Source organism: Perissodus microlepis, chromosome 5 (genome assembly GCF_051167445.1).
Source record: "Perissodus microlepis isolate ML-2025 ecotype Zambia chromosome 5, ASM5116744v1, whole genome shotgun sequence".
NCBI classification, from domain to species: Eukaryota; Metazoa; Chordata; class Actinopteri; order Cichliformes; family Cichlidae; genus Perissodus; species Perissodus microlepis.
In genome coordinates this window covers 13,322,807-13,336,979 of record NC_140465.1, presented here as the reverse complement: position 1 = coordinate 13,336,979, position 14,173 = coordinate 13,322,807, and the positions used below count along the sequence as shown (strand labels likewise).

The window sequence follows — 14,173 nt, the reverse complement described above, 5'->3', positions numbered from 1 at the left end:
AGATGACTATCTCACCCACAGTGGACAGATATAGTGATCTGATAAACTAAAAGTAAATAAAGTAAAAGGAACAGCAATTCTTTTAATTAACAGGAGCGCCGAAATAATTATGAGCGTCCATTCCAGCTTAACGAAAGAGAATGCACTTTGTTAAGTACGTTAAGAAAGCAACTGAGTTCAAACTAACAAGATGCAAGGCATAGCTGCTCAGCAGGTTTTCTGCAGCTAGAGGCAAGGCCAGAGGGTAAGCTTCAAAACAACAATGGAAAGTTTAGATCACATTAACAAGAAAAAGAAAATGCAGGTAACATTTCGGCTCTTCAGAAGTGGAGTTCCTGGTTTTGTGCTTCACTTTTACTACCACACTTTTCTTTGAACTGGACATGAATAATAAACAGAGAAGGTTGCATGTTTAGCAGATTTTCAATTACAACCTGAAACATTTCATTTTTTAATATATTTGACTTGAATAGGGATCATAATGTAGAAAATGAACATGTTGTTGTATCCAGTAAGACTAGGAAGTAGCAATACTCAGTATCAAATTTTATGCCACCTCATCTGCCAAGATGCTGCTTTATGGATGTAGTTGTTGTCCTAACCTTGCAGCAGGGTACCTATTAGTTAACATTTGCCACCAAGTGATCCTAATAAAATGTTTCAATGTGGTGAGGTGGGAACAACTTCTGAAATCAACTCCCCCAGCCTGAACATAAATGTTCAGTATTGTTAGTATGTTGAGAGAAAGAGTAAAATGTGTTGCCTTAAATGGGATACAGCAATGCAACTTACAGTACTAGTTAGATACTCATCTCAAACGTGCACTGCATTCACAGATTGAACATAGCTTTCATTCACTCCATTCGATTCCTTATTGAAAAAGTCAGTATGAAGAGGCATAGCCTACCAAACCACACCTTCACAGTGTAAAACTGTCCACACCCTGGTCACACATACTACAGTGGTACAAAAGGGAATTCCAGAAACTAGGTTACACTATGTGCCGTAGTTTTTTTGTTTTTGAGATATAAAATTATATCACTTCATAATGGCACTTTTTAAATGTTTTGAGACCTTTATTCAACCATAACTTGCAGCCTATCACATGCTCCGTCAGTCAGGTGTGCAGCTGGAATGGCGCTGTTACTGAACTCCCCATAATTACTGAGCTATGCTCTGATACATGTTTGTTCCTTCACAAGTATGTAAGACAGGCACGAGAAAGACATTCAGAGTGGGTGGAGACAGGTTTTTAGAGTAAACACTGGAGCCTGGACACATATAAAGAGTTGGTCACAGTTCTTGAAGATTGGCTTTTTGTGAGAGGTTCACGATCAGACATACAGTATAATCATGCGACTTTCTTCTCTATATAACAACTTTCTGTAGTCTGATGCACTGATACATTAAGTTCTTCTGTGCTTTTAGAGATGTTTGTGACCCACCCGCTGTTTGTTTTGTCTTACAGAAGATAAAATTATGATGCAGTGATCAGTATTATTTGAATTTCTTTTTAATATGCTAGAAAGCCCATAAGAAATAACACTGACACATTTTAACTCATTTTAAAGGCTTTATACATCTTCACAGGAAGCCTGACTTCAGTGTTTTGGGTTTTGCACTTCAGATTACTCAGACTTGACCAGCTTGAGCTTTTTTAATTGTGACATGGTCATGGCTGATGACAGTTTAAACAAGGTCAGACAAAACGTATAGCGATAGTGATCTGTCGTGATCACTTTGTTGCTACATTTACCAAGATTTTATTTGAATTTTTTTTGTCTTTGCTTTTCTACTGGAACTGCACCACTCCTAATTCCTGTTTATCAAATATCTCAATGAAACAATTGTTTGGACCAGATACCAGGGCCCCACCCTGTTTGGTGATTCCTACTGTGTGGGTTGACTTATTGGCACTCAAGTTTGCACGCTGAGAATTGCTGTGAAAATACCGCACAGCATTAGAGACAGCACTGAAACTGATCTGTTTATGCAGGTAACATAATCCCGGGTCTCTAACTGACTGTAATGCAACTGTTTGAATTCAGTGAGATACAAGAGTGGAACATGCATTTTCTCAGAATCACAGCTGGGCAGCAGCTAGTTGAGCTTTTAGAGTAAATTCCACACCACGGTAGAAATTAAAGGCATGTGCATGTGAAAAGTTGGGGAAGAATGAAAAAGAATGCAGACCTCTCCCACAAAGGTACAGAGGTGAGAAACTAGTGTGTCAGTGTTTAACTATGGGAGCGGTGGGTGCGGTCAAGTAAGCACAAAAAACAACCACTCAATCTTGAATGCACATCACTGTTTCATGGAGCAGATTATTTTCAGTCGAACAAGGAAGAACAAACTATAAGCGTAAAGCATTATTTTATACAACAATGTTCTGGCAGCACTTATGTGGAACTCTGCCTGGGGCATTTGACTTAATAATACTTTATTCTTGAAGTTTATTCCTTTCTTTGCAGTAATCCATGCTTGAATCTCTCAGGTTTGCGTAAATACTGATAACACAGATGAGTTAAGATGTCTAGAATCAGTATTCAAAATGCAAAACAGTGTAAAAGCAAACAAGTCCAATGCAAATGTGTATTTAACTAGATGCACAATGTGATACATGCATTTTTAATTGTAACTACAGGAAAAGATTGTTTGAAGTGAGTGCAGTTTCATGTTGGATTCTTATTGTTTCTGTTGTGATGCAGATGCCTCATTTGCATTTGCATGTAGTGAACTATATGCAGTATATTTTTAAAACTTGTTTTAAGGACTGTGTGGACATTTATTTTGCTATAGCTATAACTATACTGTACTGTGCAGACTGCTATCTACCGCAGCATGTTAACACAATGCTAACAGCAATGCTAACAGCACGCTATTCTTTTAGACGCAAACATTTCTCTCTAGAAAACTAGCAACACTAGGCTGGGCCATTTGTTTTGAATCATGACAAATGTCTTTACAAATGGCAATCATAGATGGTAATATTATTCGACTCCACGTACCAGACCATGTATGGCTGCGGTGGTAGATCTGTTATACTAGAATGGGCACTGGTACATTCAACTGCTCATGAATTTAGCCTGTTATAATTAGGTGAATATGGAAATACAAACTTACCAAATATCAGGTTCTTATAATGCTGTTAGGATGATTGGTTGGGAAATGATTTGTTTGGCAATGCTTCCGATGCTACCTTGATTCAATTCAATTCAATTCAATTTTATTTATATAGCGCCAAATCACAACAAAAGTCGCCTCAAGGCGCTTCATAGATACAGAGAAAAACCCAACAATCATATGACCCCCTATGAGCAATCACTTTGGCGACAGTGGGAAGGAAAAACTCCCTTTTAACAGGAAGAAACCTCCGGCAGAACCAGGCTCAGGGAGGGGCGGCCATCTGCTGCGACCGGTTGGGGTGAGAGAAGGAAGACAGGATAAAAGACATGCTGTGGAAGAGAGACAGAGGTTAATAACAGATATGATTCAATGCAGAGAGGTCTATTAATACATAGTGAGTGAGAAAGGTGACTGGAAAGGAAAAACTCAATGCATCTTGGGAATCCCCCGGCAGCCTACGTCTATTGCAGCATAACTAAGGGAGGATTCAGGGTCACCTGGTCCAGCCCTAACTATATGCTTTAGCAAAAAGGAAAGTTTTAAGCCTAATCTTAAAAGTAGAGATAGTTTCTGTCTCCCGAATTCAAACTGGAAGCTGGTTCCACAGAAGAGGGGCCTGAAAACTGAAGGCTCTGCCTCCCATTCTACTTTTAAATACTCTAGGAACAACAAGTAGGCCTGCAGAGCGAGAGCGAAGTGCTCTAATAGGGTGATATGGTACTACAAGGTCATTAAAATAAGATGGGGCCTGATTATTTAAGACCTTGTATGTGAGGAGCAGGATTTTGAATTCAATTCTGGATTTAACAGGAAGCCAATGAAGGGAAGCCAAAACAGGAGAAATATGCTCTCTCCTTCTAGTCCCTGTCAGTACTCTTGCTGCAGCATTTTGGATTAGCTGAAGGCTTTTCAGTGAGTTTTTTGGACATCCTAATAATAATGAATTACAGTAGTCCAGCCTGGAAGTAATAAATGCATGAACTAGTTTTTCAGCGTCACTCTGAGACAGGATATTTCTAATTTTAGAGATGTTGCGCAAATGGAAGAAAGCAGTCTTACATATTTGTTTAATATGTGCGTTGAAGGACATGTTCTGGTCAAAAATGACTCCAAGGTTCCTCACAGCGTTACTGGAGGCCAAGGTAATGCCATCCAGAGTATGAATCTGGTTAGATACCATATTTCTAAGATTTTCAGGGCCGAGTACAATAACCTCAGTTTTATCTGAATTAAGAAGCAGAAAGTTAGCGGCCATCCAGGTCTTTATGTCTTTAAGACATTCCTGCAGTTTAACTAATTGGTGTGTGTTATCTGGCTTCATGGACAGATAGAGCTGGGTGTCATCTGCATAGCAGTGAAAATGTATGCTATGTCTTCTAATGATGCTGCCTAAGGGAAGCATGTATAATGTAAACAGAATTGGTCCTAGCACTGAACCCTGTGGAACTCCATAATTAACCTCAGTGTGTGAAGAGGACTCTCCATTTACATGCACAAATTGGAGTCTATTAGATAGATATGATACAAACCACTGCAGTGCAGTACCTGTAATACCTACAGCATGTTCTAATCGCTCTAATAGGATATTATGGTCGACAGTATCGAACGCTGCACTGAGGTCTAGCAGGACAAGCACAGAGATGAGTCCACTGTCAGAGGCCATAAGAAGATCATTTGTAACCTTCACTAAAGCTGTTTCTGTGCTGTGATGAGCTCTGAAACCTGACTGAAACTCTTCAAATAAACCATTCCTCTGCAGATGATCTGTTAGCTGTTTGACAACTACTCTTTCAAGGATTTTTGATATGAAAGGAAGGTTGGAGATTGGCCTATAATTAGCTAAGACTGCTGGGTCTAGAGATGGCTTTTTGAGTAAAGGTTTAACCACAGCCAGCTTGAAGGCCTGTGGTACATAGCCGACCATTAGAGATAGGTTGATCATATTTAAGATCGAAGAATTAATCAATGGCAGGACTTCTTTGAGCAGTTTTGTAGGAATGGGGTCTAAAAGACACGTTGATGGTTTGGAGGAAGTAATTATTGAAGTTAACTCAGAAAGATCAATTGGAGAAAAAGAGTCTAACTTAACATCAATGGTACTAAGAGTAGCTGTAGATAATATTACATCTGTGGGATGATTACTGGTAATTTTTTCTCTAATGATAAAAATTTTATTTGTGAAGAAGTTCATGAAGTCATTACTAGTTAACGTTAAAGGGATGGTTGGCTCAACAGAGCTCTGACTCTTTGTCAGCCTGGCTACAGTGCTGAAGAGAAACCTGGGGTTGTTCTTATTTTCTTCAATCAGTGATGAATAGTAAGATGTTCTGGCTTTGCGGAGGGCTTTCTTATAAAGCAGCAAACTATTTCTCCAGGCTAAATGATGATCCTCTAAATTTGTGACACGCCATTTCCTCTCCAGATTACGAGTCATCTGCTTTAGGGTACGTGTTTGAGAATTATACCACGGAGCCAGGGACAGTAGTCAAAATGCTGGTGCACATCTCAGCTACATATTCTGGCCTATACTCTCTAATAAGTGTTTCATGAATGTCATTACTGCTGAAAAGATTTCAGTGTTCATGAGAATTTTAGTCACTTTCTTGTGCTTTCCTAAAACTGATCTTGACTTCGAATGATTTAATCGTAGTTTTGATCAGAGAGGACAATACAAACGAAGTGAATACTAGTGATAAAATAGCACATACGACCGTACAAGCACCATCCAAATTTTGGTTATTTATTGATGCATTTTGTTATGATGTCAGTGAAAAGCTTACACAACTTAAACAGTAGTTAGGGTGGAGCCAGCTTCATCTAATTAATATATAATGATGGTTTTTTTTTGTTTTTTTACAACTTTTGGACCATTGTATGGTCTGATCCAGTGCTTTATGTTAAGGTGTTACTAAGAACTAATCAGTAACTGTTATGGTATCTAAGATATTGCCATATAAATTTAGCAAAGGAAAAGTATGGTATGTGCAGCATGACACATGTCACACTTAAATATATTAACCTGATTGTATCTGCTAAATAGACAGTACATAATGAATGCACTAATGAGGCAAAGAGTCATAATTTGAGCTAAGCTTAGTATTACTTTGGTGATTTGTTTGTCAGTGGTTGGAATATATGTGCATGCTTTGGTAAGAGAGGAGAAAGCTAGTTCATATGAAAGAATGTACATATCAAGATCTCTTGTGTGTTGGTAGTGTATAAGTTTATGTATTTTGTGATATATTTTGACTGTGATTCTAATTTTTATCTTTTGCTTCAGTGGATGCAATAATAAACATAGAGAATACATAAAAGGTTTTCTTTGTTTTTTTTTATTCCACTTCACTTGGCTCTGCGTTACGTCTTTGCTCCTTCTCCCTTGTCCTGTTGCAGGGTGTGTCCAGGCTTATCTCCCTGACAATCCCTCCCTACCTGTTTTACAGGACTGGCCACTCCTGTCATTGAGAGCAAGAAGCGTGTAAGCTGAGGTGGAGGGAAGGCTTGAAAGCCAAACTCAGAGGGCAGGTGAAGATCCTCCCACCAGCTTGTACAGCCATAAAAGCAGCGAGAGTGTGCTGTCAGACACTCAGAGGGACTTGGCTCTCCTTTTGAAGACTTCTCAGCATCAGTTTGCTTCTGCTCAACAAGTTGAAAATGTATCAATCCAGGAAGGCAGCATCAGTAGTGAGCTACAGCAGCAGCAGCAGGAGGTCGGTTCCCACCTCAAGCTCCTACTCCATCAAGAGAACCACATATGGTGGTGTTGGTTCTGGTTTTACTCCTAGCATAAGTGCATCAAGCAGTTATGGCCTTTCTAGCCAACCACTACTTGGACATCCAATCACTGCTGTCCAAGTCAACCAGAGCCTGCTGGCTCCTCTGAACCTGGAGATCGACCCCACCATCCAGGCTGTCCGTACCCAGGAGAAGGAGCAGATCAAGACCCTGAACAACCGCTTCGCCTCCTTCATTGACAAGGTTTGTTCCTCTGATCTCTCTGTCTGACTGCCGGTTCTATGTACAATTTACTGCAGGCCTCATTATTGTGGTACAGAGAACTTGCATGCCTCTTGGGCCAGATTTATCTCTTGCTTCTGCTACACGTGAATAGTTGAAAGTTTTCATCTTGGATATGTGAATGAAAATAAAAAGGATTAGAAAGTTAAAAGTAAGTGAATTGTCTAGCACACTAATGGCAATCTGTTTTCAGACGAGTACCACACTCAAAATGCAAATATGCTCTTGACATTAGCAGAACTGACAAAGAAAGGCAGTTGTGACTCTTATCTGGGTGGTGTATTCACCAGTGTCTTACAGCCTTTGCGATTAGAGAAGCATTTGAAAACCTCAATTCTGTCAGAGGTCATGACAGAGTTGATTTTAAACTATCTGCTCTGAATAACAGCTGGCTTATAGCCCCGTCCAAGCCTATCTATCCATTGTCTAAACATGGGTGGCGATTACAATGCAACGACTCGCCTATTCCTCACTTGGCAGATGAGCACAGGAAACAGGGAATTATCTGCACTCTGTCTGCATAGTCCAAAGTCTGCAATTTGCACATTGCACTTATCACCTGGTTGTTATAGGCAACACGAGGACAGAGCTGCAAATCAGCCTTTACTTCATATAGATGTTACAGTCATACTGTCTGCACTGATGGGAACTATGGGTCATGGGTTTCTTCGTGTGAAACTGTAAATGGTATACCTTGACACTCGGACACACAAAACAACAAGTGCTGCAATTCTTTGTCTTCTGTGGTTTAACTGCCACACCCAGTTTTTATGGCTGGAGAGCCAGTGTGGCTTTCATAGCTCAACAATGCACGTAGGATGACTCATAGCCAAATTGCAGACCCAATAAGAGAAATCCTCAAGGCCACGTAGACGTTGGTGAAACATCTGCATGGAATATTCTGCATTATTTAAAGAAAAGAAAAGATAAAATGATACGTGTTCCAAAATAAAAAGGCCTAAAAGTTTACTTTAACACTTTTAGTGTACATTTGAAGAACTGCCTTCACGAGTCACAGCTGTTGTGACTGGGGCGTGGCAAGTCAAATAGATGTCTAGCTGCTCACTCAGTAAAGTTGTGCAATCTTTATATCTGATAACAAAAGTGCTGCACATTATACCCTTCTTTAAAAATTAAAAGAACCAAACCACCAAACAGACCTCAAGCCACATTCATATATGATTCAACGTTAAAAACACATGAAAATGATCAGCATCTGATCTTTTGTCTTAAATTTTGTGCTGTTTTCCAGGTGCGTTTTCTGGAGCAGCAGAACAAGATGCTGGAGACCAAATGGAGCCTCCTGCAGCAACAGACCACCACCCGCTCCAACATCGACAGCATGTTTGAGGCTTACATTGCCAACCTCCGCCGGCAGCTCGATGGTCTGGGTAATGAGAAGGTCAAGCTGGAGTCAGAGCTGAGGAACATGCAGGGCCTGGTTGAAGACTTCAAGAATAAGTAAGTGTTTACATGACACATATACTGACCAGCACCTCCTCTAAAGGGCAGACATAAAAAACGGAGAGGTGCTGATGTATTGCATTGTGTTCCAACAGGTACGAGGATGAAATCAACAAGCGTGCAGCAGCAGAGAATGAGTTTGTGCTCCTGAAGAAGGTGGGAAAATGTCAAGATGACCCTTTAAGTTTTTTAAAAAATGTGTGACTTTTGATGTGGTAAAAGTGACCGTTTTTTGTTTGTATGTGACATCATTTCCAGGATGTTGATGCTGCCTACATGAACAAGGTGGAGCTGGAGGCCAAGGTGGATGCGCTTCAGGATGAAATCAACTTCCTCAGGGCTATCTATGAGGCTGTATGTAGTTTCTAATGTCTAATTTAACCAACTTATTGTGATTTCTCTTTTTGCACCATAATAATTGTTTTTAACTTAACTGTTTTCCATAAACAATTTGTTCTGTAGGAGCTTCGTGAGCTGCAGAGCCAGATCAAGGACACCTCTGTCATTGTGGAGATGGACAACAGTCGTAACCTTGACATGGATTCTATTGTGGCTGAAGTGCGTGCTCAGTATGAGGACATTGCTAACCGCAGCAGGGCTGAAGCTGAGAGCTGGTACAAACAGAAGGTGAGGGAGCAAAGCTGATGCTCATCCCCTCTCTGCTTTTAATACACACTACAAAAGGTCTACTCTCTGGATTATGTTTCTGATGCACCTTGTATTTTTTCATAATAGTATGAGGAAATGCAGACCTCTGCTGGACAGTATGGTGATGACTTGCGCACAACCAAGGCTGAAATCGCTGAGCTGAACCGTATGATTGCCCGTCTTCAGAATGAGATCGAGGCTGTCAAGGGACAGGTACATTTCAAGGCCTTTTACTCTGAGTACACCTTATAGTGTAAAAAGATTGGCAACTATTAAAGAATGCGTGACATGATTCTCCACAGAGGGCCAACCTCGAGGCTCAGATTGCAGAAGCCGAGCAGCAAGGTGAGCGTGCAGTGAAAGACGCCAAGCTCAGCATCAAGGACCTGGACAATGCTCTGCAGAAAGCCAAGCAGAGCATGGCCCGCCAGGTGCGCGAATACCAGGAGCTCATGAACGTCAAGCTCGCCCTGGATATTGAAATCGCCACCTACAGGAAACTGCTGGAAGGGGAGGAATCCAAGTGAGATAAACTGAATTGTTTAGTTTCATGGCCCATGCATTAGACTCATATCTAAATTAAACACTAACTCTCTATTATTAAACCATTAGACTGGCCAGCGGAGGCGCCAGTGCAACCATCCATGTGCAGCAGAGCAGTGGTGGTAAGTTTTTTTATAAAAAAAAAAAATCATGTATAAAACATAAGCTAATAGATGACATAGACAGGATGGATCATCACTTTACATTCATGCTTTGCTTTCTTCTCCAGGACTGTCCAATTCCTACGGTGGTTATGGTAGCGGTGGTGCCATCACCAAGTCTACAGTGACATCTGTCAGCAGCAGCAGAAGAGTCTTCTGAAGTCTTTCGAAAAAGGAGAGCCGTCCCCCTTTCCCTTCAGAAACTCTTGAACTTACTCTAAATCTCTAGCTTTTTCATGGTGCTATTCAATGCTGTTAAACATGTTCAACCAGAGTGCTGAATATGCCCCCAAAATCTGTGATCCCTAACACGGAAACTCTTGACTTTGTTCTGTTCAACAACATTGTAGCAGGAGTTTCTGAAGGGAATCTTAGCCTTTAACACACAAGGGCCAGGTCAGTTAGCGAGGGATCATTTCTTTTCTTTCTGCACTGACTTCCTGAGAAAAATAAATAAATAAAAAATGGAGTGCTAAAAACTAGGCAAGGACAGACCTTTAAAATCGTGTCAGGAAGAAGAGCAAGTCACTGACTAGATCTGATCACTGGAAAAAATACAGGAGTTTGAAATTTGTGTCTTTACATGTTTACAGTTAAACTTTGAACTGATTGGTTATTGTCTCGCTCTTTTTTTTGTTGGTTTTTTTTGTTGGTTTTTTACTGTTCTGTTCATTTTTTCCCTGCTTGGTTTTGCCTTCAGACTAAAACTACTTTGAAACCAGATTTATTTTGTAAAGCGACACGACTGAGTGTTGCTGCAAACAACATCGAATAAATCCAAATTAAATAAATCTGAGATTTAAAAAAAAGGTTGTCTCTTACTCTTGTTATTGTTGTTGTAAATGAAATTATTCCTGACTACTTCAAGCTGAGGAAGTTTTTTTTGGTTTTTTAAACAGGAAGATTTCTTTGCTGAGATTTCACATGGGGGCAGTGCTGCCACAGTTTTAGACTTTGAACTCAACCAGGAAGCATTCACTATGTGTGGTCTCCAAATATCAAAGTCATAATTCATGTTTCAGAGGTTTATTACGTTATCGCTCAGAGTGATCACACAACAGCTGTAAAAAGGACAAAAAATCTGACCTTTTTAATCCAACAATCACTTTGACAGACCGCTGTGTCAGCAAAAGAGAATATCTGTGTAACGTGAGCAGTAGAGATAACAGAGACGTAGCGTGGGAGGTTTCATTTGGGAATTTACTGCATCTGCAACCATATGACACAAACATAGAAAATAGGAAGTGGAAGGCTCCAAAGCAAAGGGTTAGGCAAACAATGGCATTTCTATGATGGTAATAAATAAGTAATGCCGCAAATCTATGTCTCTGTTTTTCATATTGTGAATGACTTAACCATAGACCGCAGGCTTTTTCTCTAAAATATTAGTTTGTGAAACCAACACGCCTCAATGCTTCAGATTAGAACAATAACACTCTCCACAAAGAGGTGGACAAAAGAGTAGGAAAGAAGAAACACAAGTACTACAGTCTACCCTACATTCACCACGAAATCCAAACACTGTGTCAACATACAGTATTTATATTCAACACATGTTGCAGAACAACTGCTTGCAGGATTTTACGCCTTGACCTTCATATTGTGTGAACTCAAAAACCAACAACAAAACATGGCGAGTTATTTTTAAGTGTGCTATTTTCTGCACACTCAAAGGTGTATTTTTAAATGTGCCTCCCGCAATTTAAGTCTACATTGGCAGGTTAACAAGAAAAATCCCTTTTATTAGCTTCACCTGGAGCACAAAACTTCTGGCAGTGATCGTACAATTTATTGACTTTAATCCCAGAGGATTAGATCGACTCAACATAATTATGCTAGACACACGCCAATTGCTGTATTCACTCGTGTTTTCACGTTAAACCAGTTACTTCACAGCTGAAACAGTTGTGAGGGAGTTGTCTTTTCACCCTGAGGTGGCCAGAAGGAAATTACACTTCCTACAATTATAAATGCTACATTTATCCCGTGGACAAACAAACAGTTTTGTCTGAAACACGTTAATACTTGCACAGCTTGCATACCTGCTTTTCAGTGGCACGGTGTTTCCTGCTGTGCAGCACTGTTATTATCCAGTATATGTCTATTTGGGCAATTAAGACAGCCTCAATGAACATTCATTGGCAAATGAGAACAACTACTCCTGTAATGTTGAGCATGAAAACACAAGAGGGGAAAGGATGGAAAGGCACCGGTCATTAACCTCCCTGGAGAGACTGTAGAGTCTATGAGCAGCTTGTCCTTGAAAAGGATCAGTGGTCTTATTGTTTCACACGTAACAATTTCTCTGTGTCAGCAGGGATGGGACAGAAAACAGGTACTGTGCCCCCGTTTAAAGGAGAGACAACCTTGCAGGAGCACAAATGAAAAAAAAAAATGCACCAGCCCCTCTAATTAACTAGGCTATTCTTTTTTATACATATATAGATAATCAGGACAATAATAGTGATCTTGAACAATAGCAGAAGAATTAAAATGATGACGAATGCTTGAATTAGAAGTATGGTGTCTACAAGTACACGTGGCGCTAACACCTGCGGCCTCAGACAAGTGTGGCTGCAGTAGAGAATAAATCAAAAGACACTGGGGAAAAAAAGAATTGTCTATGCAGTACTTACTATGACATATTTGTAGTAAAACACAATTATCTTATAATAAACGCCATTTTAAAACATATTTAGTGCTAGGTGAACAAATTCATATTTAAAAACTCACATTGTTAAATATTATTATATTGATTTTAAACAGGATTTGTTCAGTATTACAATAAGTTCCTACTTTTTTTTCATTTTTGTTACACTCTGGGTTTGATAAATCTTCAGTTTAGAAGTTTAGTCTTCATTAATTTAACGAATCTGAGAATAAATATGTTTGTTTACAAGAACCCGCTGAACCTGCTGCCTTTGGATTATAGTAGTTAAAGCTGATTTGTAACATGGCATCAATTGTGTTTATAAGTAATACTTTTGAAATATATAGACGATGCTACTTTTAGCTTCTCCCTTTGCTCTTCCTGATGCAACCCTGATGGATTTGTGTCTTCTCCCAGGATTCAGCTGGGACGTTTTTCTTGTTAGGTGAATTTGTGAACAACTACACTATTAAGCCACTTAAAAAACATTCATGCACCTATATAAAATTATTTGACACAAAGGTCAACCAGTGATGAGAGTATAAAGATCAGCCACTGTTTACAGCATTAGCAAATTCCCTGGTATAAGGCAGTCATATATTTTATTAGAGTAATAAAAAAAGCTGCTTGATTCAGACAACACACAACAGATCCGAGAGCACAAGATCTCATACAAAATGAAGCAAATTTCATTAGGAGTCAGATCTATCATAGAAGACCTTTGTTTTCTTTGCCCTTACTGCTGTGTGAAGAAACACACTAATGAGCTATTGATTAAAAGTGGGTGGGTGGGGTGTGCAAGCTCTTAGACAGCATTGGAAGAAATCCTCCGGAGTGATAGCCAAGACTGACCGGACCCTTAACCCAAGTCCTGCACCACGATCGATAAACATTACACCTTCCACAAACCCTAACACCTCTGCCAGTGCTGGTGAATATCAGCAGCCGCGACTGGAAACACCAATAAGCTGTGCGCTGCATGTGGAGTGAGCACGGGTCAGATCACTTAGTGTCTCTGTCAGGTGGTAATGGGGGGACAATGTGTAAGTGTGGGAGTGTGGGAATGTGGACTGAATTTGACTCAATCCTGAGTGCAGGACTGAATTAAGGATGTGGATGCAAATCCACATTTGCGAGATTGACATTCTTCAGCCACTGCATTTGATTCAGTTTCGAATCATCTAGTCGGAGAATCCTGACTGTTTTGGCGTCACACTTCCTGCAACATTTTCTAAAGATGACTCTGTTTCCTGTCCCATCAGCGTAAACAGACAAAACCCCCTCAAAAACAGAATATATCTGACAAAAGGGGAAATATTTACAGCTATAATCTGCTGTAACAGGTAAGCAAGTGAAAGTCAGGGTTTCACAGCCACAGTAAGAAGCATGGAGTAATTGTAAACATGCAGATTGAATGAAGTTCAATGTTAAAAAAAAATAAATCTTTAAAACAGAAGAAATCTAAAAAAAAAAATTGCTTTTGAGCAATGTTTACAAATGTTGGACCTCAGCTGTGTTATTCCAGTCTGCACTGGTACAACAAAATGAGGTGCGTGTGTAATGT

General features: G+C 39.9%; 2 protein-coding genes across 2 annotated transcripts in view; one reads left to right on the top strand and one right to left on the bottom strand.

Moving 5' to 3' along the window:
- LOC146386720 (keratin, type I cytoskeletal 18-like) overlaps positions 1-14,173 on the bottom strand; it is a 71,608-nt gene that overhangs the window by 29,937 nt on the left and 27,498 nt on the right. The window lies entirely within an intron of this gene.
- Positions 6,697-10,768, top strand: LOC146386721 (keratin, type II cytoskeletal 8-like). Its single transcript, XM_084927994.1, has 9 exons — positions 6,697-7,104; positions 8,396-8,604; positions 8,703-8,763; positions 8,866-8,961; positions 9,070-9,234; positions 9,343-9,468; positions 9,558-9,778; positions 9,868-9,920; positions 10,028-10,768. Exons 1-9 carry the CDS (start codon positions 6,781-6,783, stop codon positions 10,117-10,119), a joined length of 1,347 nt encoding a protein of 448 aa, XP_084784120.1. The 5' UTR covers positions 6,697-6,780; the 3' UTR covers positions 10,120-10,768.

Excerpts from the sequence above, each read along its gene's own strand:
- LOC146386721 (XM_084927994.1), top strand. The coding sequence starts at position 6,781 with ATGTATCAATCCAGGAAGGCAGCATCAGTAGTGAGCTACAGCAGCAGC. Across the intron at positions 8,605-8,702 it reads GTTGAAGACTTCAAGAATAA|GTACGAGGATGAAATCAACA; the intron begins GTAAGTGTTTAC and ends GTGTTCCAACAG. Across the intron at positions 9,921-10,027 it reads TGTGCAGCAGAGCAGTGGTG|GACTGTCCAATTCCTACGGT; the intron begins GTAAGTTTTTTT and ends TTTCTTCTCCAG.